Source organism: Hyalella azteca, unplaced genomic scaffold, assembly GCF_000764305.2.
Source record: "Hyalella azteca isolate HAZT.00-mixed unplaced genomic scaffold, Hazt_2.0.2 contig7483, whole genome shotgun sequence".
NCBI lineage: Eukaryota > Metazoa > Arthropoda > Malacostraca > Amphipoda > Hyalellidae > Hyalella > Hyalella azteca.
The window spans coordinates 86,679-111,223 of record NW_025937608.1 but is presented as its reverse complement, the minus strand read 5'-3'; the positions used below and the strand labels follow the sequence as shown (position 1 = coordinate 111,223).

At 36.5% G+C, this 24,545-nt stretch overlaps 2 protein-coding genes across 2 annotated transcripts; one reads left to right on the top strand and one right to left on the bottom strand.

The window, feature by feature from the left end:
* Window positions 1-565: 565 nt before the first annotated feature.
* Window positions 566-9,311, top strand: LOC108680895 (sodium/myo-inositol cotransporter 2-like). The gene is given in 13 exon segments (XM_018169821.2): window positions 566-1,083; window positions 1,826-1,897; window positions 3,522-3,626; window positions 4,440-4,725; window positions 4,914-5,134; window positions 5,371-5,614; window positions 5,799-6,003; window positions 6,148-6,262; window positions 6,668-6,758; window positions 7,254-7,396; window positions 7,856-7,985; window positions 8,239-8,392; window positions 8,758-9,311. Coding segments are annotated over 13 exon segments (1,965 nt in total). The 5' UTR covers window positions 566-951; the 3' UTR covers window positions 8,825-9,311.
* Window positions 9,312-10,031: 720 nt separating this feature from the next.
* Window positions 10,032-23,218, bottom strand: LOC108680894 (sodium/glucose cotransporter 5). The gene is made up of 15 exons (XM_018169820.2): window positions 23,084-23,218; window positions 22,575-22,643; window positions 22,243-22,347; window positions 21,711-21,875; window positions 16,995-17,193; window positions 16,589-16,715; window positions 15,738-15,825; window positions 15,193-15,436; window positions 14,709-14,937; window positions 14,348-14,462; window positions 13,888-13,978; window positions 13,313-13,455; window positions 12,962-13,088; window positions 11,356-11,506; window positions 10,032-10,651 (listed from the first exon to the last, which is right to left on the bottom strand). The coding sequence occupies exons 1-15, from the start codon at window positions 23,156-23,158 to the stop codon at window positions 10,585-10,587; spliced, it is 1,995 nt and encodes a 664-aa protein (XP_018025309.1). The 5' UTR covers window positions 23,159-23,218; the 3' UTR covers window positions 10,032-10,584.
* Window positions 23,219-24,545: the final 1,327 nt, after the last annotated feature.

Sequence of the window (24,545 nt, the reverse complement as noted above, 5' to 3'; positions counted from 1 at the left end):
CTATTGCATTTTTTTCTGGACTTTGCTTTCTGAATATAAAGAAAAACTTGATATCAGATGTTTCCTCACATTATTTTTATTTTATACGTTATAACTCGAATTTGCGCGTAAATATTTCGATTTAATTCAGTTACTTACTACAAAAACAACCATTTTGATTACAATGGTAAAGACAACGATGATATCTCCGTGCATAAAATATAACAACTCATTCCAGAGAATTTAAAGATGTTACTGAAAACCGCTTATCGTACCCACGCTCAACTCCTGCCCGTTTCCTTAGAAGAAGCTGCGCTCAAGTTTTGAGAAGGCAATTAATTCACACACCCGAGATGAAGGAGTGTTTTCTCACGTTGGGGTTGTTCGTGAGCAACCGATAAGACACAGCGATATTTCGCTTCATCTTTCGAGACTTGAGTAGCAAATTTACAATTCTCATACAAGGCAGGACGGAAAAACCAGCCGCAGCTGTACTTAGCGTGCGACAGCGGAAATCCGACGTTGAGCGTACCATACATTTAACTCGGACTGTCCGCTGACTGCGATGTCCAGTGTCGAATCTCATGTGATTTTAGACACAACTCGACGTGCGACAATTTTTTTGTAGAGAATTTAAGCCTATCAAAAATTTATGAGCTGTCTTGCTTTACGCAAACGAAACTCAAATTGTATTTTTCATTTCAAACAAAGGGACAGTATACTAGTTGGTAGTGCTAGCACAATGAGAGTATTGATGAAATCAAATATTAATTATTCATGTTCATTTCGTAGCTTGTGACCTACTACGTCGATAGCAATTTGGTTATATTAAAAATTGGCATCCGTATCATACCAGAAAACAATGATACTCTAAAGTTATATCAAAATCAGGACGAAATCTAATTACATTTGTGCCGCTCTCATTATTTATTCGAGACTTTACCGCGAACATTCCTTCGCTCGTCATCTAACATGTCAGGCAGCGCAGCCACGACCACAGTTCCCCCCTTCGAAGACGACACAGAGAAATACGCAGGCTTGGGATGGCCTGATCTCGTCGTCGTATTGCTATACTTCAGCTTCGTGATCGGCGTCGGTATTTGGGTGAGTTGCTGCAACGGAGCTCTGAAGAGTTTGTTCGGCTCGTACAGAAAAGGTTTGCTAACTCGAATTTTCGTAAAAAACATGGGTGCAAAGACAACGATATACAGTCAGTCTTAGTACTAGTGATTCTTCCTGTGCTTTTTTAACTTTATCTATGATGTAACATGGTTACATCTTAAATTTATAGTGATAGAAATTTTGTTGTTTGTGGGTAACTACTCTGACCTTGGTCGTTACGTGACTTGAATCACAACACGAACTTCATTAGGAATTCAAATGCCTGAGTATTACTGTGAGTGTGAGTCTAGCTTCAGAATTTCCATTCATCTCTTGAACTACGCGATGGTATGTCAGTATTGAGTTCAGATGGCATTTATGATTTGGTATTTTCTGTGGCAAGTATTTGTACAGATTTTTATCTTCTCAGCAAGCAAATAAAAAATAACGCGTTTCTTCAAGTAACGAACAATCAATTTGAAACGTAATTAATTTTTTCTGTTCAATATCCATTCCTACTTATGGAAGAAGCTTTTACTGATGTTAATCACAAAGCCTTTTCGCGCATAAAAATTGGATTCCACAAATTTGCCCAGCCTATGATCTTTCTTATCGTATAATTGGATTACTGAGTTCCGTGATACCAAAAATTGAAATAATTGCAAAATTTAAAGAGGCCAAACTTTGGCACTAATTTGTCTGCTAAAATCCAATGTAATATTTGAATATTTTTCTCTATTTGCAGTCATCGCGTCGCAGCAAAGGAACCTCAGTGAGCGGGTATTTCCTGGCATCAAGAAACATGCACTGGATGCCCGTGAGTGACATATATATATACATTGTGACGAACTAATCTTGAATAATAGCTAATTAATCGCGTCACCTCAAAGTTCGGATGGTCTAATTGTCAAGTCCACCAATGACCGGAAATTGAATGCAACTTCCCTATTGGCCTAATCAGCAATAAGCTTGGACCGAGCGGATATTAACTCAAACTTTCTTAAATTTGTTTATTAAAGATAAACGGCAAATTGGAACTAAACAAATCAAACAGGTGCGGCATATGAATTTAACGCTAACAAATTAAATGCGGAGGAAGCTAAAGTGCGAGGAGCAAAATGCGAGGAGAGAGCTGGAGCATTGAGATCTGAGAAAACGCACGTTTCTACAACAGAAAACAGAAAGTAAATATTTACGCATGACAAGTCGTTATATACACAAATATCACGATATTCCATCAAATATTCCAATCTAAATTTCACCACCAAAGCAGCAACTTACCCTGGCGTCCGAGTCAAAATCCTACAACCAGGACGCAAGTCGGGATCGGCATAGTATCTGACGGCTATACTGAACTTAACACCGACGTCAGAGTCGGTCCTACTTAAACTTCGTAGTCTGACATACAGTAGTGGGAAATTTGCAGCAACACTTCATTACATACATACACTGCACAAGTTTTCCGCCTTTTAGTTAGGACGGAGAGCATTTCCTAGTAGCCTGGTCATCCACCCACCTTCGCTGTAGATTTTAACTTTGTCCACTGATTACAAGGCCATTTTTATGACGTTATAATGCCATTTTATGCTGTTTTTATGTTGTTTATATGCCGATTTTATGCCGTAATAACGCCAATATAAGGCCTTTTTGTGGCGTTTCTACCTCAGTCATTTGTTGTTGCGTTTTAAATAGTGCAATAAACGATCCCAATTTATGAGGTAAATTTTAATAATATTATGCTTTTAAAAATTACTTTTTAAAGACAACACTCCTAAAGAATACAGTGTCTCCGATGTTACACATCTACAATGAATTTCTAATTTTATTTTCACATATAAAAAAATTAATTTTTAAATTTTTTTATATAAGAGAAAATTTTAAATTTTCAAAGTTATTTATTGCGGCAATTGAGACATGCATTTTCTCCGACTTTACGCGAGCGTGCAAAATTGCAGATCGATTGAACAGGTAGAAGTGTGTTGAATATCGATTATAAGATTTGTAGAAGACAAAATTATTTTTTCAAATATTTTAAATTAAATTTTTTTTAATTATATATTCTGTCAATTGATTCATGCATTGTCTCCGACTTGAGAGGTATAAGTTTGTTAAATATCGATTATAAGTTTGCAGCAGAAAGACAAACAAACAAACAAGAAGTGAAGTTAAAGAGAAATGTTGTAAAAATGAGGCTGACTTTAAGAATGTTATATATGAGTTTTGAAAATTCTGCCTAATTTTCTGTATTGAGAATATTTTTGAACCCATTTGTTAGCTTTACATATTTCGCGTTTATTTCACTCACATACGAACAATAATGTTGAAGGTTAAAATAGTAAAGAATTAAAATATATTTATTTAATTCTTCAACAAAATCAGCCTATTTTTAACATGAATCTGATTGTATCGCATGGTTAACATTAATTTTACGTCGACCGCAGGTAGGAGCGTCGCTGTTCGCAAGCAACATCGGCTCCGGTCACTTCATCGGCCTGGCAGGCTCCGGCGCCGCGTCCGGCATCGGCGTTGCGGGTTTCGAGCTCAACGTAAATATTGTTATCAGCTACTGCACTCGCTTACAAATAAGTAACAAATTTAATGGGTCAAATGAGCGGAAACAATTATTGAAACCATCCCTGTGTAGGAGCGACTGTTATTTCGGAAAACAATAAATGCTTCGGGGTTCTATCCGAAGCAGTTGAAGAAATTGAATAAATGAAAAACTTACGATAACTATTTATATGTTTTCAATATCGTTCGATACTTGCTTTTTCTATGCTTTTATTTCACGCATGTGATACAAGTTTATTCAAAAGTTATTCAGTCTATCTGTGCGAGAAGGAGCTCTCCCTTCTTAATGATACGGGCGCCTTGTCTGTGTATGAAATGGTTGAACGATGAAGTCCTTCTCTGCTGTGATTATATTCTTTGGTTGCAATTCAACAGTTCAATTCAAGATATAAAGTGCCAAATTTAGAAACCAGAAAACTGGCCCTAGAGTCTTATTTGATTCACTGCGCCGTCTCCATGCGAAGTCTAGCAGAATATATAGATCTAAGGTCTTGCAATGGAATGTCAACTTTATGAGACTCGAGAGTATTTCGTATTTTGACTGATCTTTGAATATTATTATTAATACGGGCGATCTCGAATGAAAATAAAACCATTGTATTTTCAGATACAAAATTTTGAGATATTGAATGAATTATTGCATCATTCCTTAGCTATAATGAGAATTTGATGCTTCGCTTCTTAAAATTACAACTCAGAAATTCAACACTAATTCTTCACCAACCTGCATCATTAATAACCATTTGTTTTCAGCCATGCTTCGAACCTTCATAATCTCATGTTTTCAGGGGTGGTTGACGATATTGATTAATAACGCTTATACGCGTTCAACAGATTAGACAATACTAATTTCATTTTGTTCAATAAATTCGCAGGCGGATCTGTACGCGGGTGCCCTGTTCATCCAGCTGTCTCTGAACCGTCTGTCGTCGGAGTGGTTGTACCTGAGCATCCTCATCCTGCTAGCGGTGGCGGCGCTCTTCACCATCGCTGGAGGACTCTCTGCCGTCATTTGGACTGACTTCGTCCAAACCATCCTCATGATCCTGGGCTCCTTAGTTCTCATGATCATATGTAAGAAGATAAAGATTAGTTCTAATATTTATTGTACGATTATACGTTTTAATGTCTCTTGTCTATCTCGATCCGATGTGTTCGTTTAGCCACCCATATATAAAATTTGCCTCTGCACTACAAAATAGCTCATTTTCCGCTTACTTTACGTCAATGTTTAGCACATAACATTGTTTGCACTTCTATAGCGCTCAAAGAAGTTGGTGGCTACAATAAATTAGTGGAAGATTACCCTTACGCGACGGCAAAGATCCGGGCACGAGACTTGCAAGGCAACGAATGCGGGGAACCGCCGTCGGATTACATGCACCTCATGCGCTCAGTAGAACCTGGAGTGTCGGACCTGCCCTGGACCGGCATGGTCTTTGGACTTACCATTAATTCTATCTGGTACTGGTGCACCGACCAGGTGAGGACGCTTGCGTGTCTATAAAAAATTTAACCTACAAAAAGTAATAGTTATTACAAAGAAGTGGAAAAATAGCTTATAGCAGCTGCTCAAAGCAGTTTGATGATTTTAGTTTTGAACTGCTCTGAAGCATCTCTAAATTAATAACGACTAAATGGAAGGATGTTGCATTTTCTTTGGAAACTTTTTTCAAATTAGGTTTTCATTCTTCATTCCATATCTCTCCCCTCCGATAGGTTATCGTGCAACGCACCCTAGCCAGCAAGAACATGATCCACGCCAAGGGTGGCTGCATACTTGCCGCGTGGCTAAAGTTCCTGCCGCTGTGGCTGCTTGTGTTTCCCGGCATGGCTGCGCGAGTGCTCTTCCCTGACAGAATCGCGTGTGCGGATCCTGTGGCCTGCAAAAGCATCTGCGGCAGTGAAAAAGGCTGCACCAACATTGCCTACGCCGAGCTGGTTATTAAACTCCTACCGACCGGTGAGATGTGCATTTTGTGTCAATAAACCTGAGTACATGCGCATATTTTTTCCTCTTTCATCAATTTCGTGAGATTTTTAAAATCTGACGCACCGTTTCGAATCAAGACCGGAACTTGAATCGTTCCAGTCATAAATTCTGCTTTCTTTCGTTTAAATTCATACAAATATCCATGCCTATAAAGGATTGGCGGGAATGATGCTGGCGGTGATGCTGGCGGCCTTAATGTCCTCCCTGACGTCCATCTTCAACTCGGCGTCCACCATCTTCACCATCGATGTCTGGTCGAAGTTCCGTTCACGGGCCTCAGAAACTGAAAAAATTATCGTCGGGCGCTGCTTCGTCTTGGTGCTCGTCGTTATTTCTGTCATCTGGATTCCTGTCATACAGTAAGTTTACGATTAAAAAAGGACGGCTCATCTTTTTTTAAAATAAAAGTTTCTATCATTAAATCAATACAAATAGAAGCACGAATTTAAAAATATTTAATGTAATTTTTAATGAAATTTCAGTTAATAGCATTATTTGTACAGGAATTCGGGGACGTCACAGCTGTTCGAGTACATCCAGAGCATCTCTTCCTTCTTGGCTCCTCCGATCTGTGCTGTCTATTTATTGGCTCTATTTTGGGACAGAACCAACGAAGCGGTTAGAACAGATATTTATTCATGTACTGTTTGTTTAGCTTAATTAAGGCCTATTAGTTAGGTATTTGTAAAATACCAATATCAGTATTTGAAAGTCAAAAGTGATAATTTTTTTATTACATTTTTCACAAATTTATGAGCTTAGTGTTAATGCTGGGCCTTGTTGACAAAATTTGATGTGGACGGTTCGCAGCATGAGCCTGAAATACCTGAAAAATTCAGTTCATGAAGTAATGAAACTTTCGATTTTGCAAGGTATGCGCCGAATTAACGTCATACTTCATGAAGCCCTTAAACACGTGCGTTAAAAATTTGTTGTTACTGCCAATAATACAATTATTTTGTCAATATTTGTTGTTTTTGTCTGGTCAAACATGGTTCTTTATTTGTATCTGTCCCAACACAGGGTGCCTTCTGGGGCTTGATGGTGGGTCTGGTGGTGGGACTCATCAGGTTCGGCATCGAGTTCGCCTATTTGCTGCCTGCGTGTGGGGCAGGTGATCTATTGTTTAGGTTAACTTCACCTTATGAGTAAAAAGCAGATATTACTTTATGTTTGTAAATAAGTAATTTGTAGTAATTATAATAATAAGTAATTTTTAATAGTAATTTATAATAAATAATAAGTAATTTTTGGTGTAAGATGAAGAAAGCAATACTTACACACACATTACTCTTTACATAACAGACTCAATGAAGTGATGAAACCCTTATGTTGTATAGTACGAGCGCGATGCCATCTTTTTCATGATTCTTCTTTTACCGTACGAATTAACAAACCTACGAATTACAAATTTTGCAAACCAACGTCATCCGTAAAATTATTTATTGATTTTGGAGTTACATTGACAAGAATTCTCGCGAGCGTCAGAATTTCTTGGACATTGATGTTATCGGTTTTCAAGTCGCGGTAGTCTGGCTTCATTCAAATTCAGGACCGGAGTTCGCATCATCTGTATATCATTTTACTGATTCCGATTGTCTGGTCGCAGGTCTCCCAGACCCTAGACCTGAAATAGTGAAGCAGCTCGTCGGGAACGTTCACTTCCTTCACTTCAGTTGCTTCTTGTGGCTCATCACACTGGGCGTGACGATCGCAGTGTCGCTGCTCACGCCACCAATACCTTCGCAATGTGTACGTTTCCCTATGATCTATTGTACCTTTGATAAGCAGCAGGCATTAATGATATCTCAAGTGTAAGTCTGTTGAACTAATGTTCCGAAAAATTATAAGATTAGTAAACGTCATGTAAATTCTCCATAACAAAAACCTTTCAGAGACCAGCTACATTGTCAGTTCAAAAACTTCAGCTGGTCTCCAAAACGTTTGCGATAAATTTATAATGAATTTAATTGTTTTTTTTTCTTTGCTTGGAAATTATTGATTGTCTTGCGACTTTAGTAGATTAATAATTAAAAGCATATAAACGCGCATTAGACAAAATTACTCACAATTTCGTCCTTTTTGCACCGTAGCACCAGTATTATCTTTTAAAATTCTCATAAAAACTACGCATGAATAAAATAAGCTTATAAATTCAGTCATCTGCTGCTAAGTCATAAGAAATATATTAAATAATATGTACATTCTCAGCTATACCGCTTGACCTGGTCGAGTCGGAAGGACACTCGCGTCAGGACGAGCATCTCAAAACTGAGGGCAGCGAGCGAGGGCCAGCCGATCAGAGAGAATTATTCAGATTTGGATATTCAGGACTCACAGCGTGAGTGTTTACATATGATCCAACAACCCTATGTATTGTCTATTAAATCCAAAATTTATTCTATCAGAGATCATTTTACATTGTAAACCATTTATTCTTGTAAATTACGTTGTTTGTTAACAAACCATAAGATTATTTGGTATATTTTCCCTGAGCACAGTTATATTTCTTGCTATTAAAATGACGTGTTTCCTCACTATATGCATTTGAAAGAAAAAACTGTAAATAAAATGAATTTTTTTTCTCTCTCCAGAAGAACTTGCACTTCCGAACATCTTGAAAAAGTTGTGCTGCGTGAGGACCGGGGACGTCGAGAACAGCGGCGGTCCCTCAGAGGCCCAAGTCAGCGACGTGCAGAAGGCCGTTGATGCTGCCGAGTTTCTAAATGAAGAGCCTTTCTGGAAAAAGTGAGCCCAAAAACATCGCTAGATCTGTCTGTGTCGCTCGTAGCTGATTGCATTAGTTAACTTAAAAATCCATTGATGATCACAACTTCTACTGGAGCAGACTACGAATTTTACCTTAGAAGCCGTTGAAGAGCGTAATTAAACTTCATAAATACATACGGTTAAAGCAGGTTTTCACGTTTCTTAGCTTGGATTGATATACTTACGAAAATCGAGAGTTTTTATCATTTAAATGAGCCCATAAGTCTAATTGCAATTTCGATTGTTCTTGGAAATTCATTCACACCGTATAATCAATTTTCAAACAATGTTCCCCGAATTTAATGGATATATAATAAAATAACCTAAATGCTTCTATTTTCCAGGTTCGTCAACATCAACGCTGTTATTTGCCTGACCCTCTCAACGTTCCTCTACGCTTTCTACGCCTAAATGGATAACTGCCACGGCTGCCACCTCTGCATGTGCAACGAGGCGGCCGCGTTGATAATGAAACGGGTTACATTGATTAATAATGAGGTGGCTCCGTTATGAGGGAACCTCATTGATTATGAGGATGCCCCAGTGATATGAGATATGCCCCTTTTGAATACGAGGCTTCCGAAGCCATTGATAATGAGACTGTTCCTTTTGAGACTGTCTCCATTGATTATATAATCAGGAGGCTACCCCATTGATTATGTGGATAACCTGATTAAATATGAGGCTGCATCATTGCTATGAGGTTTTTATGATTATTAGGCTACCTCATGGTTTCTTTAGGATGTACCAGGCAGTGTTCATATTGAACTCATGTGGCGTTTATAATAAAGTTCAGTCTTTTGCTACTGAATTAAGGCTAAGCCAAAGAAGAATTACGATGCAGAATTTCTCATTAAAATCATTATTTTGTTTTTTATTCGTAATTATTTTTTATTTAGTAACGATTTAATATAGTTAATGCATAATAAATAAATATAATTGCTTGAAGAGAGTTTTGTAGTTGCTTCAATATATATGATCTAACCTAAGAAAACTTTATAAAAGGTTGTGCAATAGTGTACCTCAGCTTCATTTGCTCATTTCAATTAAACAATTGCATGTCTCATTGTTTCTGCCATACTTAAAATCTAACCTACAATATGTGCGTTCGTTTTAGAATGCTTGACGAAGAATTTATCATCAAGATCTCGTACAGTTAAAACCGAAGCATATAACACTATGATGTAATGTATTTCAACTTCAACAGTATTTGTTATGTCACAGTAACACAGTAACTATGATGTAATGTACTTGTTATGTCATTTCCAACACGTCTTCTTTATTTTTAACACAGTTTCCTGTCTATAACTGTTTTCTTCATTGTTATCAAAACTGGTGTAGCATTTATTTTAATTTGACGCAACGTACGTGTATTCAGAAATGGCAGTTTTATTAATTAGGGCCTTATCTTGTCCAGCCATAAGCTCCGCATGCAGAGGTGTTCTCAGTTTTAAATTTTGCTTTCAACTCCCGTTTATGGACGAGATATTGTATGGAACTTATTTTCCATGTGTTAAATAATTCTTCGAAGCGAGTAACTTTTCAGCTGTGCATATATTTATGTTGTGGGTCAAAGGCTGAATACTTTTAATTTTATTTGATCTCCCTCTGAAATCCATTAGCCGACGAAGTAACTCTCGATATTTATATATTTAATTTAATCTAATGTAATGAATATATCTTTACTTCAATCTTTTTACATTTTCGTTTGTAGGTTTGATGTCAATTAAACAACATTCTCATAATTCAGTTTGAACAATAACGTTAAAATATTGTTATAAATTTCAAAAAGATCGACGTACCGGTCAAATTAGGTATTTTGATTCACAAAGTAGTTGTATTAAGTTGTTAATAGCATGGACTAATGCACATTTATTATTCGACGAGAATTTCTCTCCCAGCTCTTTTAACTTGAATGCCCTCAATACATCAAACCATTACATTGGCTACTATTGTAATTTTCGCTTTAATTTTCTTGCAACTATTACCCGAAGTTTCCATGTTCATCCTATGGACAAAATAACAATCACTCTACATCATCTTTCTTCGATTTCAAATTCTACGGGTTAAGGGAATAGATATTAGATAGATTCTTCATTCAAAAAAAGAATCTATCGAGAGAATTGATAAAGTTAAAGGCAGGGTTATATGGCTGGCAGGTTGTGAATAATTCAGCCATAAAATCCGTAGACGAACGTACACGTGAGCACAACGGCCGCGGCCGATATATCCACGAGCCTGAAATGAAATGGAATTTATTTTTATTTATTCATGTTTTGCCGAATCTTATATTTCATATCACAGGGATGAATTTAATCGACGATTTTTTTAACATTAATACGTATCGAAAAAAGTCTCTAAGACTCATTATTCAATAAATAAGTACAAACACATTTTGGAACGATTTCTAAAATTTTTTTAAATAAATGAAGCTGGAAAATAACGTTCTTGAATATTTTATATTCTCCCAACTTGAAAATATATGAATTAAATGTTAACATATACGTAAGTGATGTTCGCTTGAGATTCACGAAGATAGATTATCTCTGCAACTTTGAATCGCTAGCTCCTTTGCACTGAATCCAATTATTAAATTGAAAACAAAGATCATTAATTGAAAAGACATGGTTAAAGCCTTATAGAGCAAGAACTCGATTAAAGTCCTGTTTTGAAATTTTAATTTATCATTATGTACAATTATATGGTAACCAATTTCAAACTCATATTTAAATTTCAGACCTAACACTTTATTCCAAAGTATTATTTATAACCGATAGGCATCGAATAGATGTGTTCGATCTACATCTAAATTTTTCCAGCATTCAAATCTTAAACACGCAAACTTTCCCTAATCTCTAATAGAAGCTAAAAATCTACGAAATAAATCACGTACGGTGACAGAAACTGAAAGAGCACAGGAAATAAATGTTAACATTTCTCACCTTTTTTCTTTTGGATCCTCAGTCATGAATGTTTTTACTCTAGTCATGTGCTCTTCGTGAGTCTCCACAGCGACTGTTTTTGCCTGCGCGTTTGATTCCTTATGCATGCAACATAGCCGAACGAACGCGCTGGTCATGGCAGACGTCTCTCCTGCGTGAGAAGTGCACAGTAAACGTAACTGTTTGATTAGCCTTCACTTGATATTTGTCGATAATTAATCATAGCCTTGATCATAAGGTGCCTACGAAGAATGATATTCTGTTTATTACAACAATATTAAAATTCGCAACATAATTTTCCTTCATTATGTCATTTCACGAGTAGTTGAGCAAAACAGCTCGCAATTGGATTCCATCATAGGCCAACATAGCAAATAATGTACAAGGAACGAGCGATCTTTTTAGTAAGAGAGTAGATAGTATCTTTTTAGTAAGAGTAGATTGATTGATTTTTATTCACAAAAAAGCTCTAGTTAAAATTCAAAAGAGAAAAGAAAAACATTTATAAAATAATAGAGACATCCAAGTGAATGCCCATAAGCAGATAGGCTTCGCAGGCAACAGAGGTGATTTAAAACTCTATTCCAATGATAAGTCAAAGAAGTTAAGAGCAACAGAAAGTTTCTAAATTAAACGCATACAAGGAAAAAAACTCAAGAAAACAGTTAACCGGATGTCACTAAAATAAAGCGTAACAAAGCAATATCAATATAACAGTGATTAAAGACGGGTAAAAACTTGAAACATAGAGTCAAAAATATTCAGAACCTGCATGACATTAAACGGAGTCGAATTAATACTGGTCAAGAATAAAGTTACAGAATTTAGTTTTTAAAAGTAACTAGGAACAATCTTTTTTAAAATCTTCATGCAATTCATTAAAATATTTGACGCAGTTAAAAACAGTACCGCTTTTTTCTACTTCCAGATGAACCGCTGGCAACATAAATCCTACGCCCCTGGTATTATGGGAATGTTGAGGGACGAGAGAGGCGAAGGCAGACTCAAAAAGACGATCATCATGGAAAAGTGCCCTATGCATGAATTTTAAAAGCTCAAATTTATACATATCGTCGAGTTTCAAGATTTTAGACTGCTTATATAATACGCTAGTGCGAGTCAAAGGAATATTATTGACACCATACTTAACCCTAAGCATGGAACGCAATGTTTTATTAACTAGCGTTATGACCCGCTTCTTTGTATTAAAAGGTACACCCCCCAGATTACCAGAGTGTTTGCTAGTTTAGAAACAGACAATGCGCAGAAAAGCGTTTTTAACGAAGTAAAAGGTAGGACGCTCGATAATGCACGCAAAACTCCGTGGGCTTTACTCAGCCCCTGACAGACGTAGTTGATATGCTTATTGAAGGAAATCTTATTGTCGAGGATTAAACCAAGATATCTAAATTCGTCGACCATTGTAAAATTGTGCCATTAAAGGTTATATCACGTAGGACGGAAACGGGTCTAGGAGTAAAAAGCATCAACTTAGTCTTGTCAGTGTGAGCTACTACCCTACTAGCTTGTTATCTAAAAGCCATCTCGACAAATGCACAGTGATAATATCTTCTTAGTAAAAGTAGATAGTTAGTATACGCCTTACCCTGATTGTCGTAATCTGGTGTTTGGTTGTTAGTAATGTCCGAACTTTCTTCAGCCCCGTCTCGCAGATTCTGAATGGGAACTCGGAGCTCGAGACTATTCCTTGTTTGGTACGTCAGTCGGTGCAACTGCATGAAGTATTGCTCGTTTTTAGGTATGTAACTTACTTGTAAATTTAGTATAATTCAAATGTTATTATGAATCGGAACAGAAGTATAAAGAACTAAAATTTTTGTCGATTGATTTTTCTAGCATCATTTACGCACGGTCATTTCTGTTGAAAAATATAGCTCATTTTGAGTCATGGTTATCTATAGTATTTATCATATATTAACCATGGAATAAAACTCACGCAGCTCGCAGGAATTGGCGCTGTGATGTAGGATACGGCGATGTTGGTGAGCAGCGTTAAGAAAAATAACAAAATACTGAAGTTCAGGAAATTAAAATTTCCCACAATAATTTTTATGAAGTCTGGCCGAGGGTCGGGAAGCCCTGCAAACACAAAAATGGATTTAATGCGGCTTCGCAGCATTAATTTTGAGATGAGAAATTTGAAGGGTTTTCTTGAAATGAAATTCAATACTAATTTCAACTCCGCGTACAAACTTTATTATGTGAACTTTTTTAATTATAAAAAGTGTTGTAAGCGAACAGAAGAAGATGAATATGCTGCCTTGTAGCAACATTTCGTCTTGGGGTAGGTTTTGGTGAATACCTTCATTTTATGATGTATATTGATCCTACGTAAGCAATGAATGAAAAACAAATATAAACGTCACTCGATTGGATGAATCGCGTATGTATAAGAAAGTTAAAAGAAAGTAAAGCAAATTTCACAAAAATTCACCATACGCTATTTTTTAAGAAATGGTGATTTTTTGTGGAATTTCATTTGCTTACAAATTTCTAATGAAAAATGAATACCTGAACCACAAGGCGGGATGACGTAGCCGAACTCCATGATGAAGCGAGTCATCCCCACGACCAGCCCCAACATAAGGCCCCAGAACGCTCCCTAGCATCAAAATCACGTTTATAAAAATGCTCTTTAATTCACTTGAACATTTGTATATGTTTTCCCAACTAAATAATAGCTACCGTAATTTGCTAATCTGTTACAAAATAAATCAACATTAAAGAACAATGAAATCGATTTTTTTTTTCATTTCATAAATCAGAATTTTTCATTTAAACAACACGCTTATTTAGATTTCTTCAAAATCTGTTTTACAATAATTTGCAAAATTTTCTGTCAATAACTCCCAATGAAATGATCATTACTGTAATCATACAATAATTAATCGTTACTGAATTTAAGGCAAATGTCTCCTCTATCTGAAAATGAGAGTAGGAAATCATCAAATTATTTAGATTTCATCATCACAGGCTCATTAGCGCGACTCCAGAAGACGGCCAGCAAGAACACCGCTGTGATGGGCGGCACCAGGAACGATGTGATGCTCTGCGCGTACACGTACAGCTGCGAGTTGGAGAAATTTCTGTCGAAGAGAATCATTTTATTTTAACCATCTTGACAAATAAAAAACATTTACTTTGAGACACGTTGTATTACATATGAATATTTCTGCTCACTGCACACTGTAATTGCGATCCATTCATAATCAACGGATATCTTGTGGATTGTTCCAAATCAGCACAAGTTTAGAATACTCCCAAATGGTTATTCCAAAGCTAAATAGATATTATTACACGAATGAAGACCGGTTCATCAGTATTATTCTCACTGAATTATAGGAATCCAGAGAACCGACACCACAACCACGACGAAGACGGACATTCTTCCAACGATGACTTGCTCGATCTCGACCTGCCGGGACGGTTTGTTCTTCCAAGCGCCGCGCCTCAGCGTCGCCCAAATGTCGATTGTGAAAATCGTTGAAGCGGAGTTGAATACGGACGTCAACGAGGACATGATTGCTGCCAGAATCACGGCCAGGATACAGCCTCGGAAGCCTGGAAAATGATTTACAATAGGATTTTTTTTACCCTGGTATAATAAATGCAATTCTGATCTCAGTTTCTACTTGATAACGAAATCTTCTCGATTGGTATTCAGTTGAACACGATTGTGAAGTAAATATATTTTCACTTTTAGAACTGAACACCATTTTACAAACTAGAATAAGCAAACTTAAAATTAAAAAATTATTGCAATTTAATTGTCCTGAAGCATTAAACACGCTTTTTCACATATATTATTCAGTTTACCAATTGGAAGAAGATTCATGACCAACTTGATGAAGGCAAGATTACTGCAGCCTGCTGGACTCCCACAAATTTTCTTGCACTCCTCAGGATCGACACAAGCCACTTCGTCGGGGAAGAGAATTCGAGCGGCCATGCCCGGGAAAACCAGCAGCCAGATCGGCAGAATTTTCAACCAACTCGTAAAGACGCATCCAGCTTTCGCGTGGATGATGTTGCGACTCGTTAGAGTTCGTTGAACGATCACCTGAATTATAAGGACATAAGTTCCAGGTTCATAGCTTTGGAATTTAACAAAAAGTGCTGTGTCATAAGTGAAGTCACTCAAACATTACAACTTGAATCTGAAGAAAATATTAGATAACACAAGAAATGGAAATGTACTTTGTTCTATAACAACATTACAAAATTTGTTTATATTTTAGGTTTGCAAGTAGTTCGCATGATGTTATCTTATAACATATATATTATCCTAAAAATTTGAGCCAGCAAATGTTTGCGTTAGTTACGGTAGGTTGTTGCAAAAGGAACACGACCGATAAACCTACCTGATCGGTGCACCAATGCCAGGTACCCAATATAGCGATACCAAAAATTGTTCCAGTCCACGGATAGTCCGAATCAGAAGCTGGCCGTCTAAAAAATGGGACCACACGTTATTAGCGCAAACTACAGGGCCAATAAAAAGCATCTTATTTACAGTTTAGGTTTGATATGCTATCCTACCAATCATTTGACGCCAAAATATAACTGATTACTTGTTTCAATCAACTCATGATCGACGTCAGATGACTAATGCATGGGATTCTTCAGGAACGAGTAAACTCGTTTTCGGATTCATGCAATTGGATCCTAATCCCAGCAGAAAATAACACGTTATACGGGACATTTGACGTCAGAGCAAATATCCAACGAGAGGAGCCTTGATTTGTCACTTGATTACATCAATAAGAGGCATTGATTACATCAATAAATAATTTTGAGCTTGTGGGAAATATCGGAATGAGGTTGGTCGAGCATTTATTGTAACAGTAATAAATAGTTATACCAAATTATTTTGACTGCAAAATAAGTAGGTTCTCGGATCTTGCTTCGAATCCAGACTGCTATATAATAATTTATTAGATCATACAAAATCTTATTAAATCGTTATAAATTAAGAAAAACTAATCGAAGCAAACCTAGTCACACAACAAAAGAGAGAGTAGAAAATATATTTTTTTCGCTTTGAAAATAAAATAATCCTATTAATTAAAGTTTAAAATCAAATCGATTAAAGTACTTAATTTCTTTTTTGGTTGATATAAAAAAACATTGAATTGCAATAACTTTTTTGTAGTTGATTTCTTCAACTTCCGTCCCTTGCAATGGCTTTATTAGATGAAGTCACAACACTCACAGCAGATGAAAAGCATACGGTGTCGGAAGACCGCAAGTGCGGTTCTCAGAGTTGTAGACCAACTTGCTGGGCATTGCGTACGGGAACTGATCGACGATCGCTCCAAAACCTCCGATGCGGATGTACGCTAGCAGATTGAAAAAGGCATTCGATCGTCAGATGTTTTATGAAAGAAGAGTTGCAGGAGTTTTAATTAAGACTTTTTTCTAGTGTTTTGGCTGCTTTTACCCTTGAGCTGTCAAGCAACTTTGCACCATTGAAACAAATTCTTTTTTGGATATTTATGACACATTTACAAAACAGTACCTACTGAGCTTCTATTGGTCTCCACGTCTGATGAACATATCTCAGAAGATCACAGAATTAAGTGAATAGTAGATAAATAAAACACGTGGATGAGACTCACAAAGAATCATGATGACAACCGCTCCGATGAGGATAAGGATGGTCTGCACGAAGTCAGTCCACATGACGGCAGTGAGTCCCCCTACAATAGTGAAGAGGCCTGACATGGCGAGGATGCCCAAAGCACTTGAGTAGAGCACCGTGGGCGACGACTCGCCCACCACCTCTTGGATGAACAACGCCCCGGCGAAAAGGTCGCCCTGGCAAGCCCACAGTTAACTTCAAGGTAGTAAATGTAACGTCACTCAACTATCCTGGAAAAGGTATAGTTTGTAAAGCCATGTTATAATTGATATCGATGTATTGTGGTCTTAATGGTGCCATCGAACATGTCAGAATGGAGAAACTATTCAGATTACCAGAATAACATAGGAATTACTGAATGCCGTGGGAACCTGAATCGTTTCCAGTAAATTTTCCGTACATGTTTTCACTCATAATAAAGCTTCGTTATGAAGTCTTAGTTACAATATATAATAAAGCCGTTTCAGCGTTTATTAGGCCTGTCGTAGGCCTGTCACCGATTCCTAACATTGCAGAACATCCCCAGCTTGTTGCGGGCTTGAGCTCGCAACTCACTGCTTCAAATTTTCTTTGCTTAACCACCCGGCCTCCTTGCCGATTCTAACCAGAAACGCGCACAGAGCTGGGATCGAACTCGCACCTCTCTGCTCTAATCTTGGTATTCTGAACTGTAACCACTGGGCCACTCTGTAATCACGAGTGCACTGATTAAAGATATCTCATCTTGAAAGGTTATAAACCATCTATTTCTGTCCAGTCTTCAAATTTAATTTTCTTCCTTTTAATCTTTTACGGCTCTTTTCGGAATTTTCAAATAAATCGAACTTAATTTTTCGTAAGCGGTTGATTGAAAATTGAAATTCAGGTTTCCGAATGATATTTTAATGACGTTTCAAATGTATAAACATTCAGCATTAAGGTGCAAGACGCATTGAATGATGGAATTTGGATGGACATAAGTACAAAATCATATAAAAAAGCTAATGGTCGAAAATTGGAGCCCAAAAATTATTGCGGAAACCAACTCAAATTCTGACAAATTCGGTATATTGTATGGTATCTGTATTTTTATGATGTATCTGATGATGATCTGTATTTTTATGGTGTCTGATGATTTTTATGTGTATCAAGTCATATCCAGTTAAAGTAAGCGACAAATTTTGGGTGGGATGAATGTTGTAATACACGCCTTATTTCTACATGAATAAAGTTCATATTCAGATGACCGTGAGACGTTAGATGGTCTGGCTTCAACACTTGTTGTTGATTATATTTAAGTTGCAATTAGTTAATAAAGTTCATATTCAGATGACCGTGAGACGTTAGATGGTCTGGCTTCAACACCGTATCAGTCACAATGTTTCCGTCGAGCTGAAAGGTTCTAACCACTGCCGTCATGTAATGTAAGTTCCCTGCCACGTACATTACTGATTATAAGTCAGTCTTATATTGTTTCTGTTGTTGATTATATTTAAGTTGCAATTAGTTAATTAGTATTTGATATCTGTTACTCTTATTCCAGATATTTGGTCATTTGTTCAAACATAGCCTGGATTGCCAAGTCTTTCTTATTATACTACATGGATAAAACAGATCATTATTGTGACTGTGAGAAAACTTAGCAAGCACGTCACATTTTATGCAGGTGAGCAGCTTGGACATCTCCGTGAATTACCATTATATATTATGACAAGATTTCATGTGTTTTTGATACATTTGCCTCAATAAATAGTTCTACGCTTCATAATTTAGAGCAAATGATGACCTTATGACGAGTTTAGGACTTCGTAGTCCAAGGTCACGCTCATGCACTTTTATCAAGTTACAGAATACTTTTCTGCAGCTCCCCACCTATCATTTCAGTTATAGGTGCAGTGAGCTTAAAAAATATTTTACGACATGGTATGCTGCGGTACGATCGCTTAACATACGCAGCTTGCAGCTGCGTGCACCCCGACCCACCAGGACTGAGCATGCGCGCTGTCGAGTGTTTTTGAGCAATGACTAAACTATTTCACAATAGCAGCCAAACTCCAGCCATCATTGTCGACAGTAAATATATTCATTAACCGTCATCACAAAGAGCACATACATCACGTATGTGTGTGCTCTGTAATTAAATTTATGCCTCGTTTTCTTTATACAGTTAAGATTCGTACGGCCAATATAGCAGATAATATCCGGTATTCCTCGAATACTTCAGAAACGTTGAACCCTCTAAATAAGTTTCGGCTTTCACCGTTTTAATCAACGGCTATAGTTTTCGAGCATCATAAATAATGCATAGATATAATGTTATGACAGATGATTCAACGTTTATTAGATTAGGTTCATGATTTCCCCTGAAACGAACATGGACGTCGTTGAATTATTATCAAAATATTTTGGAATGGAGTTTTCAACTGTTATAGTCACCCACAAAAATATGCGGTGATGTTGTAAGATGTCATGCGTGTATGAGAATGAAATGTATCAAAATAAATAATTTTCTGTAATGGAAAATTCAGATTACAATCTAATTTGGCTCTGAATGAATCGTTTTAAAGCAAAATAAGTTGTGGAATTCTACTCGAGCATTTGTTAACAAGTTGCGATCCCGCCTCAAAGTGTCACTCCCGCCACAGTAGCGTAGGATATCAGAGAATTAAGTTTTACTCTTCCCTTTAATATGTTATACTGGTATCGTGGTAAAACCTTGTCAAAACTGATATCGATATTTCGTGGTCTTGAGTGTGATCATCTAACATTGCAGCAAGTAGAAAATTATAATAATAGCAGAATAACGTAGGAATCATCACCTAATGTCTTCAGAACCTGATTCTTTTTCAGTAATTTTTTCGTACGTTTTCACTCATCTTAAAGCTCGGGTATGAAGACCAAGCAATAAACATAGAATAGAGTCAACTTCTCTGGTCGAAAAATTGCAAAAGTCTATTTTTGACCCATCTTCAAATTGAGTTTTCTTCTTTATTTTGCATGCTCTCCTCTTATCAGAAATTTTTGGGGAGAGCATAACAAAGGTCGTATTCTCAACAGCATTAATCTATTTCAAAAAAGCTGAATTTAATTTGTCAGAAAAAAAATATGATGTCATTAGGCATCAAGTATCAAAGAAACCTCATTTGATAGGACGACGCTTACTCAGAATAATCGTAATTACATTAAGTTTGGAAATGACAGTGAAAGGAAATTTCGACGGAGCGATACTGCGAAAGATATTATACCGCGACCATGAACGCTTCTAGTAAACTCTCCAACACGATAAACAACTCAACGATTTAGCTAATCTCGAATCCTCTGAAATTTAAGAATATAGTTTTGTTTTATAAGTGGGATAGCGCAAACAGTCCTTTACTACCTATCAATTATTATCTTCACGAGTAAACCTCATTCGGGCATACCCAAAGGTCAACCACAACGGAATGCAGTGATTTGCCGCCCCATTGAGGGTATTCTTTTAATTGATTTATTATCGATTATTTCATCTATTCTAGCTATTAATGTCTCGGTCGGACCTGCATTCTCCATGACTGGGCACAAAAAAATTCTCCGAGGGACACTGATGTGTAACAAATTCCTGGCGCTCCAGTTCAACCACAGATAATATACACCAAAGCGGAGCCAAGTAATCATTGCCATCGCAAAATATTTGTGCGGCAAACGCCAAAAAGTGACCATTCACTACCCAGAAATGAAATACTTGTAAAGAAAATAGTTATTTTACAAATAATTGAACCCTGTCAATAAGTTTCGGTTTGCATCGTCTTATTCACCAGTAATCGTTTTCGAGCATCATGAATAGCGTATAAAAATCATCTATTATAGAGGGAGATTCAACAAATATTAGATTAGTTTCATGATATCAACTGAACCGAACATGAACGTCGTTGAATTTTCATATTGTGGACATTGTGTGATGAAGTTTACTCATTGTACTAGTCACCCACAAAAATGTGCAGAATGGCTGTCAAACGTCAAGCACGTTTAAGCATAAACTGTATCAAAATTAATAACTTTCTGGAGTGATAATTTCATATTCTAATTCAATCATATGTGAACAAATCCGGTATAAAGCAAAATACGACAAAGACATTTACTCAAATACCTGTTAACAAGTTACGATCCTGCTTTGACGTACGGTAACAAATGATTTGCCTTTAAAGTTTCAATGCTTCCTTTGAAATTCGAATTCGAATACTGAGAATGTAAAAGCCTCCAATAAATAATATGTCACTCTGAAATGAAGGTATATAAAAGTTCCATTCGTATAATAAGGGCGGAGTCCTTTATTTAGACAAGTTTGATTCAAATTAATGCCATTTTTACTTATTAGACAAGAGGGAAACTAAACTCTGAATTTTTTTTAATAAAAATGACATTTTCTTGAATCAAATTTGTCTTGATGTTCCATTTCTAAATGCACTGTAAAGTCCACTTGTTATTTAGAATTACGTTCTCTTGTGACGGTCGGCAGCACCTAATGATCGGATGTATATTAAACTCATGCCTCAGTGGGTTCTTTACTGTTTCAATCAAACAGTATAAAATAGATAAGATACAGTTACCTGTTTAAACAATTTAAAATAGATAAAAATTGTTCATAAAAATAAAATAGTTTATAACAGCTTATCTTTTATAAACAGTTTAAAATAGAAAAAAAACATCACAACACCTACCTAATCACGTAACTCACAGATATTTTAGTGAAGATGTAGAGTAGCAGCGAAAGCACTGCCAAGTACACCCTGATTCTTTGACCTCCGAACCTCTGCCGGAGATACTCGGGCATGGTGAACACTCCGGAGCTCAGGTACACAGGCACGAAAAACCACCCGAGAAAAATCAGCACGTAGATTGCCTGCTCAAGTCAACAGTTAATTGAGTCAACAAGTGAGTTAAAGCCGCATGATAGTGCTAGAAAGATAATGACTTATCTCCGATGAACGATGTCATGGCATAGGTAATAATAATAGGAATTCAAATTTGAGCACATGCTCACTAATTTTCCAATTTCATTCTACATAAAGTGACTGAAAAACGATAAAACTGGTACATACATCCTTCCTGAATATATATTATTTATAATTTGAAACGGCAATATGCAGAAATATTTCATTTCAAAAGTTTAGTCCCTACAAAAAATCCTGTTAATTGATTCATAATCCGAATTTTCCTGTCGTGCATTTCACTTTAACGCATTTGATTTGAATAAAGTTTTGACTTACGCTGAGTTCGTAAGCTGCGACTCCAACTCCACCAGCGGCCCCACTCCCAGCGACGCCAAGGAAGAGGCTAGACCCGACGTTGCTCGCGAACATCGATGCCCCGACCTCAAAGTTAGGAATTTAGAATTACGTATATAGGATTCAAAAAGTAAAAAACTCTATATTATATAAGGTTGGAGAATTATTAATCTGGAGTGAATTAAATTCATATAACTAAACACAATTCTCTTTACTCAGCTCACATTAAATTCCGTTGTTTGTTAATTAATACTATATTCGATTAATAATAAATCATTTAATTTCATAATAACTAATCAGGAAACATCTCTCACGGGCAGCCAGTGCATGCTTCTTGACGCCAGAAAATAACCGCTGAGATCAGCTTTGCTGCGGCGCGAAGACTGAAAGAAAATATCGAAGAACCAAAATGTTTACTAAATCACTGGTTCCTCGTGAAAATCATCGAATGAAATTAAATTAAAAGCTGAGTCTAGATACTATATTCATCTTGCGTAAAATTTATCATCTATTCTGTTTTTCATTATGCATCTATTATTTACATATTTCAAAGAATTATTTTTATTAAATATATTAAATATAAAGAAATATTTTGTAAATATTAAACGTAGTAAGGCAAATAAACATAAGGAATTATAATTACTTATGTTTATTTGTCTTACTATGTTTATTTGCCTTAGCTACCTCGGTGTTCATGTATTATCATATGATCAAAAATTCGAAAGGATAAAATGTTTTTGCGAGAATTGTAATCATGCTTCTATAACATTGAAAATAATTATAACAAATAATTTTTGATATAATAATTGAAATGAATACTTACGAAGAGTCCCACGCCCAGGACGAAGATGACGAAGATGACGATGGCGAGGTAGTCTTGCCAGACTAGCGTCGTCATGGCGCAAGTTTTTTTGGTTTCTTAATATAGTTCAGACTTTTACTAGTAAAAATAGTTCAGACTTTAGTAAAAAAAGATCAAGTTTTTATTTATTTGATGCGGTATTTTGCAACGAACTGTTATTTAGTTAAAGTTTGCTAAATATTCGAATGAGAGAAAACTATATTTGAAAGAACTTAACGATTACGAATATTAGTCAGACTTTATTCTAGTTAAAGTGTATCATATAGCATGGGCTCGCAAACATTTTGTGTCGCTAATACGCACCGATATTTCCATCACATCGGACTTACTACTACATCAATCAGCTTGTTAAGACTCCTGATTGCGACATGGAAATCACAAGTTGCTCGAGATCAATAATCCCTGCAATTTTATATTTTTCTTGTCCCGAATTTCATCTTCCCGATTCCCGTTATTAATAATATAACTAATACAAGCCAATCAATTAAAAGCCACATGGTATATAGAACTCTCCGCTGAAATTTTGCAATCCTTACTAATCTCTCATTAAAAAATTGATTTTCAGGCCCAGGCAAAACCCCGACTCGATATGTATCGAGGGTTTGCGCCCCCCTAGCCCCAATATATATGAGGTGCCAGGCTGCAGTGACAAACATCTTTGGCATAATATGTAAGGATTTAATGGACGGCCGCTCAGACCAGGTGGCGCCGTGCGACAACATTTCCACGTTATGTTGATTTTGACAGAAAATGTCCGTGTGAAGTTAAAAATAACCAACAGAAAATATATGAAGTGTAAATATATATATTGTGTTTATCATGTTCAATTCACAAACGAATAAGGCTGTCACTACGAGTACTCTCGTCTTAATGTCTAAACTTGGCAAAAAATTTCATATATTAGCTCAGAATTTCATTTGCAAGAAGTGTAGCTTATTCGTTCATCCTCTAAGCTATCTGACATGGCAAGCACAAATAGAGATTAGTTACATGAAAATACGCTTAAGGCGTTAAATGTGTTATAATCTGCAGCAGTGCTTTTCCCGTCACAAAAAAATCTGTTCTTCAGCGAGAATAAGAAAAACCGCTCGTCAATCCCACAACCTTGAACGTAGGATGTTCGCCACTCACTACGAACGTTCACATCCCGTAACCCTGCAGGCTCTGAACGTGTGAAACCTGTTCTCGAGGTACCTCTAAGCAGCAATGACTTAGCAGGTAGAATGGCGGAATGCCTATAGCGCCGCATATTCATATAAATGATGAAAATTTTACACATTTCATGTTAATGTGTTCTTCTGATAAATGAAATAATGTTGATATTGCCATGCATAGTTTCTGTCCTTTGAACGCGTTGCAAAACATGCGTCCTCATGAGCGACGATGCAACAAATGTCCACATCCGATATAAAGCATTCGAATA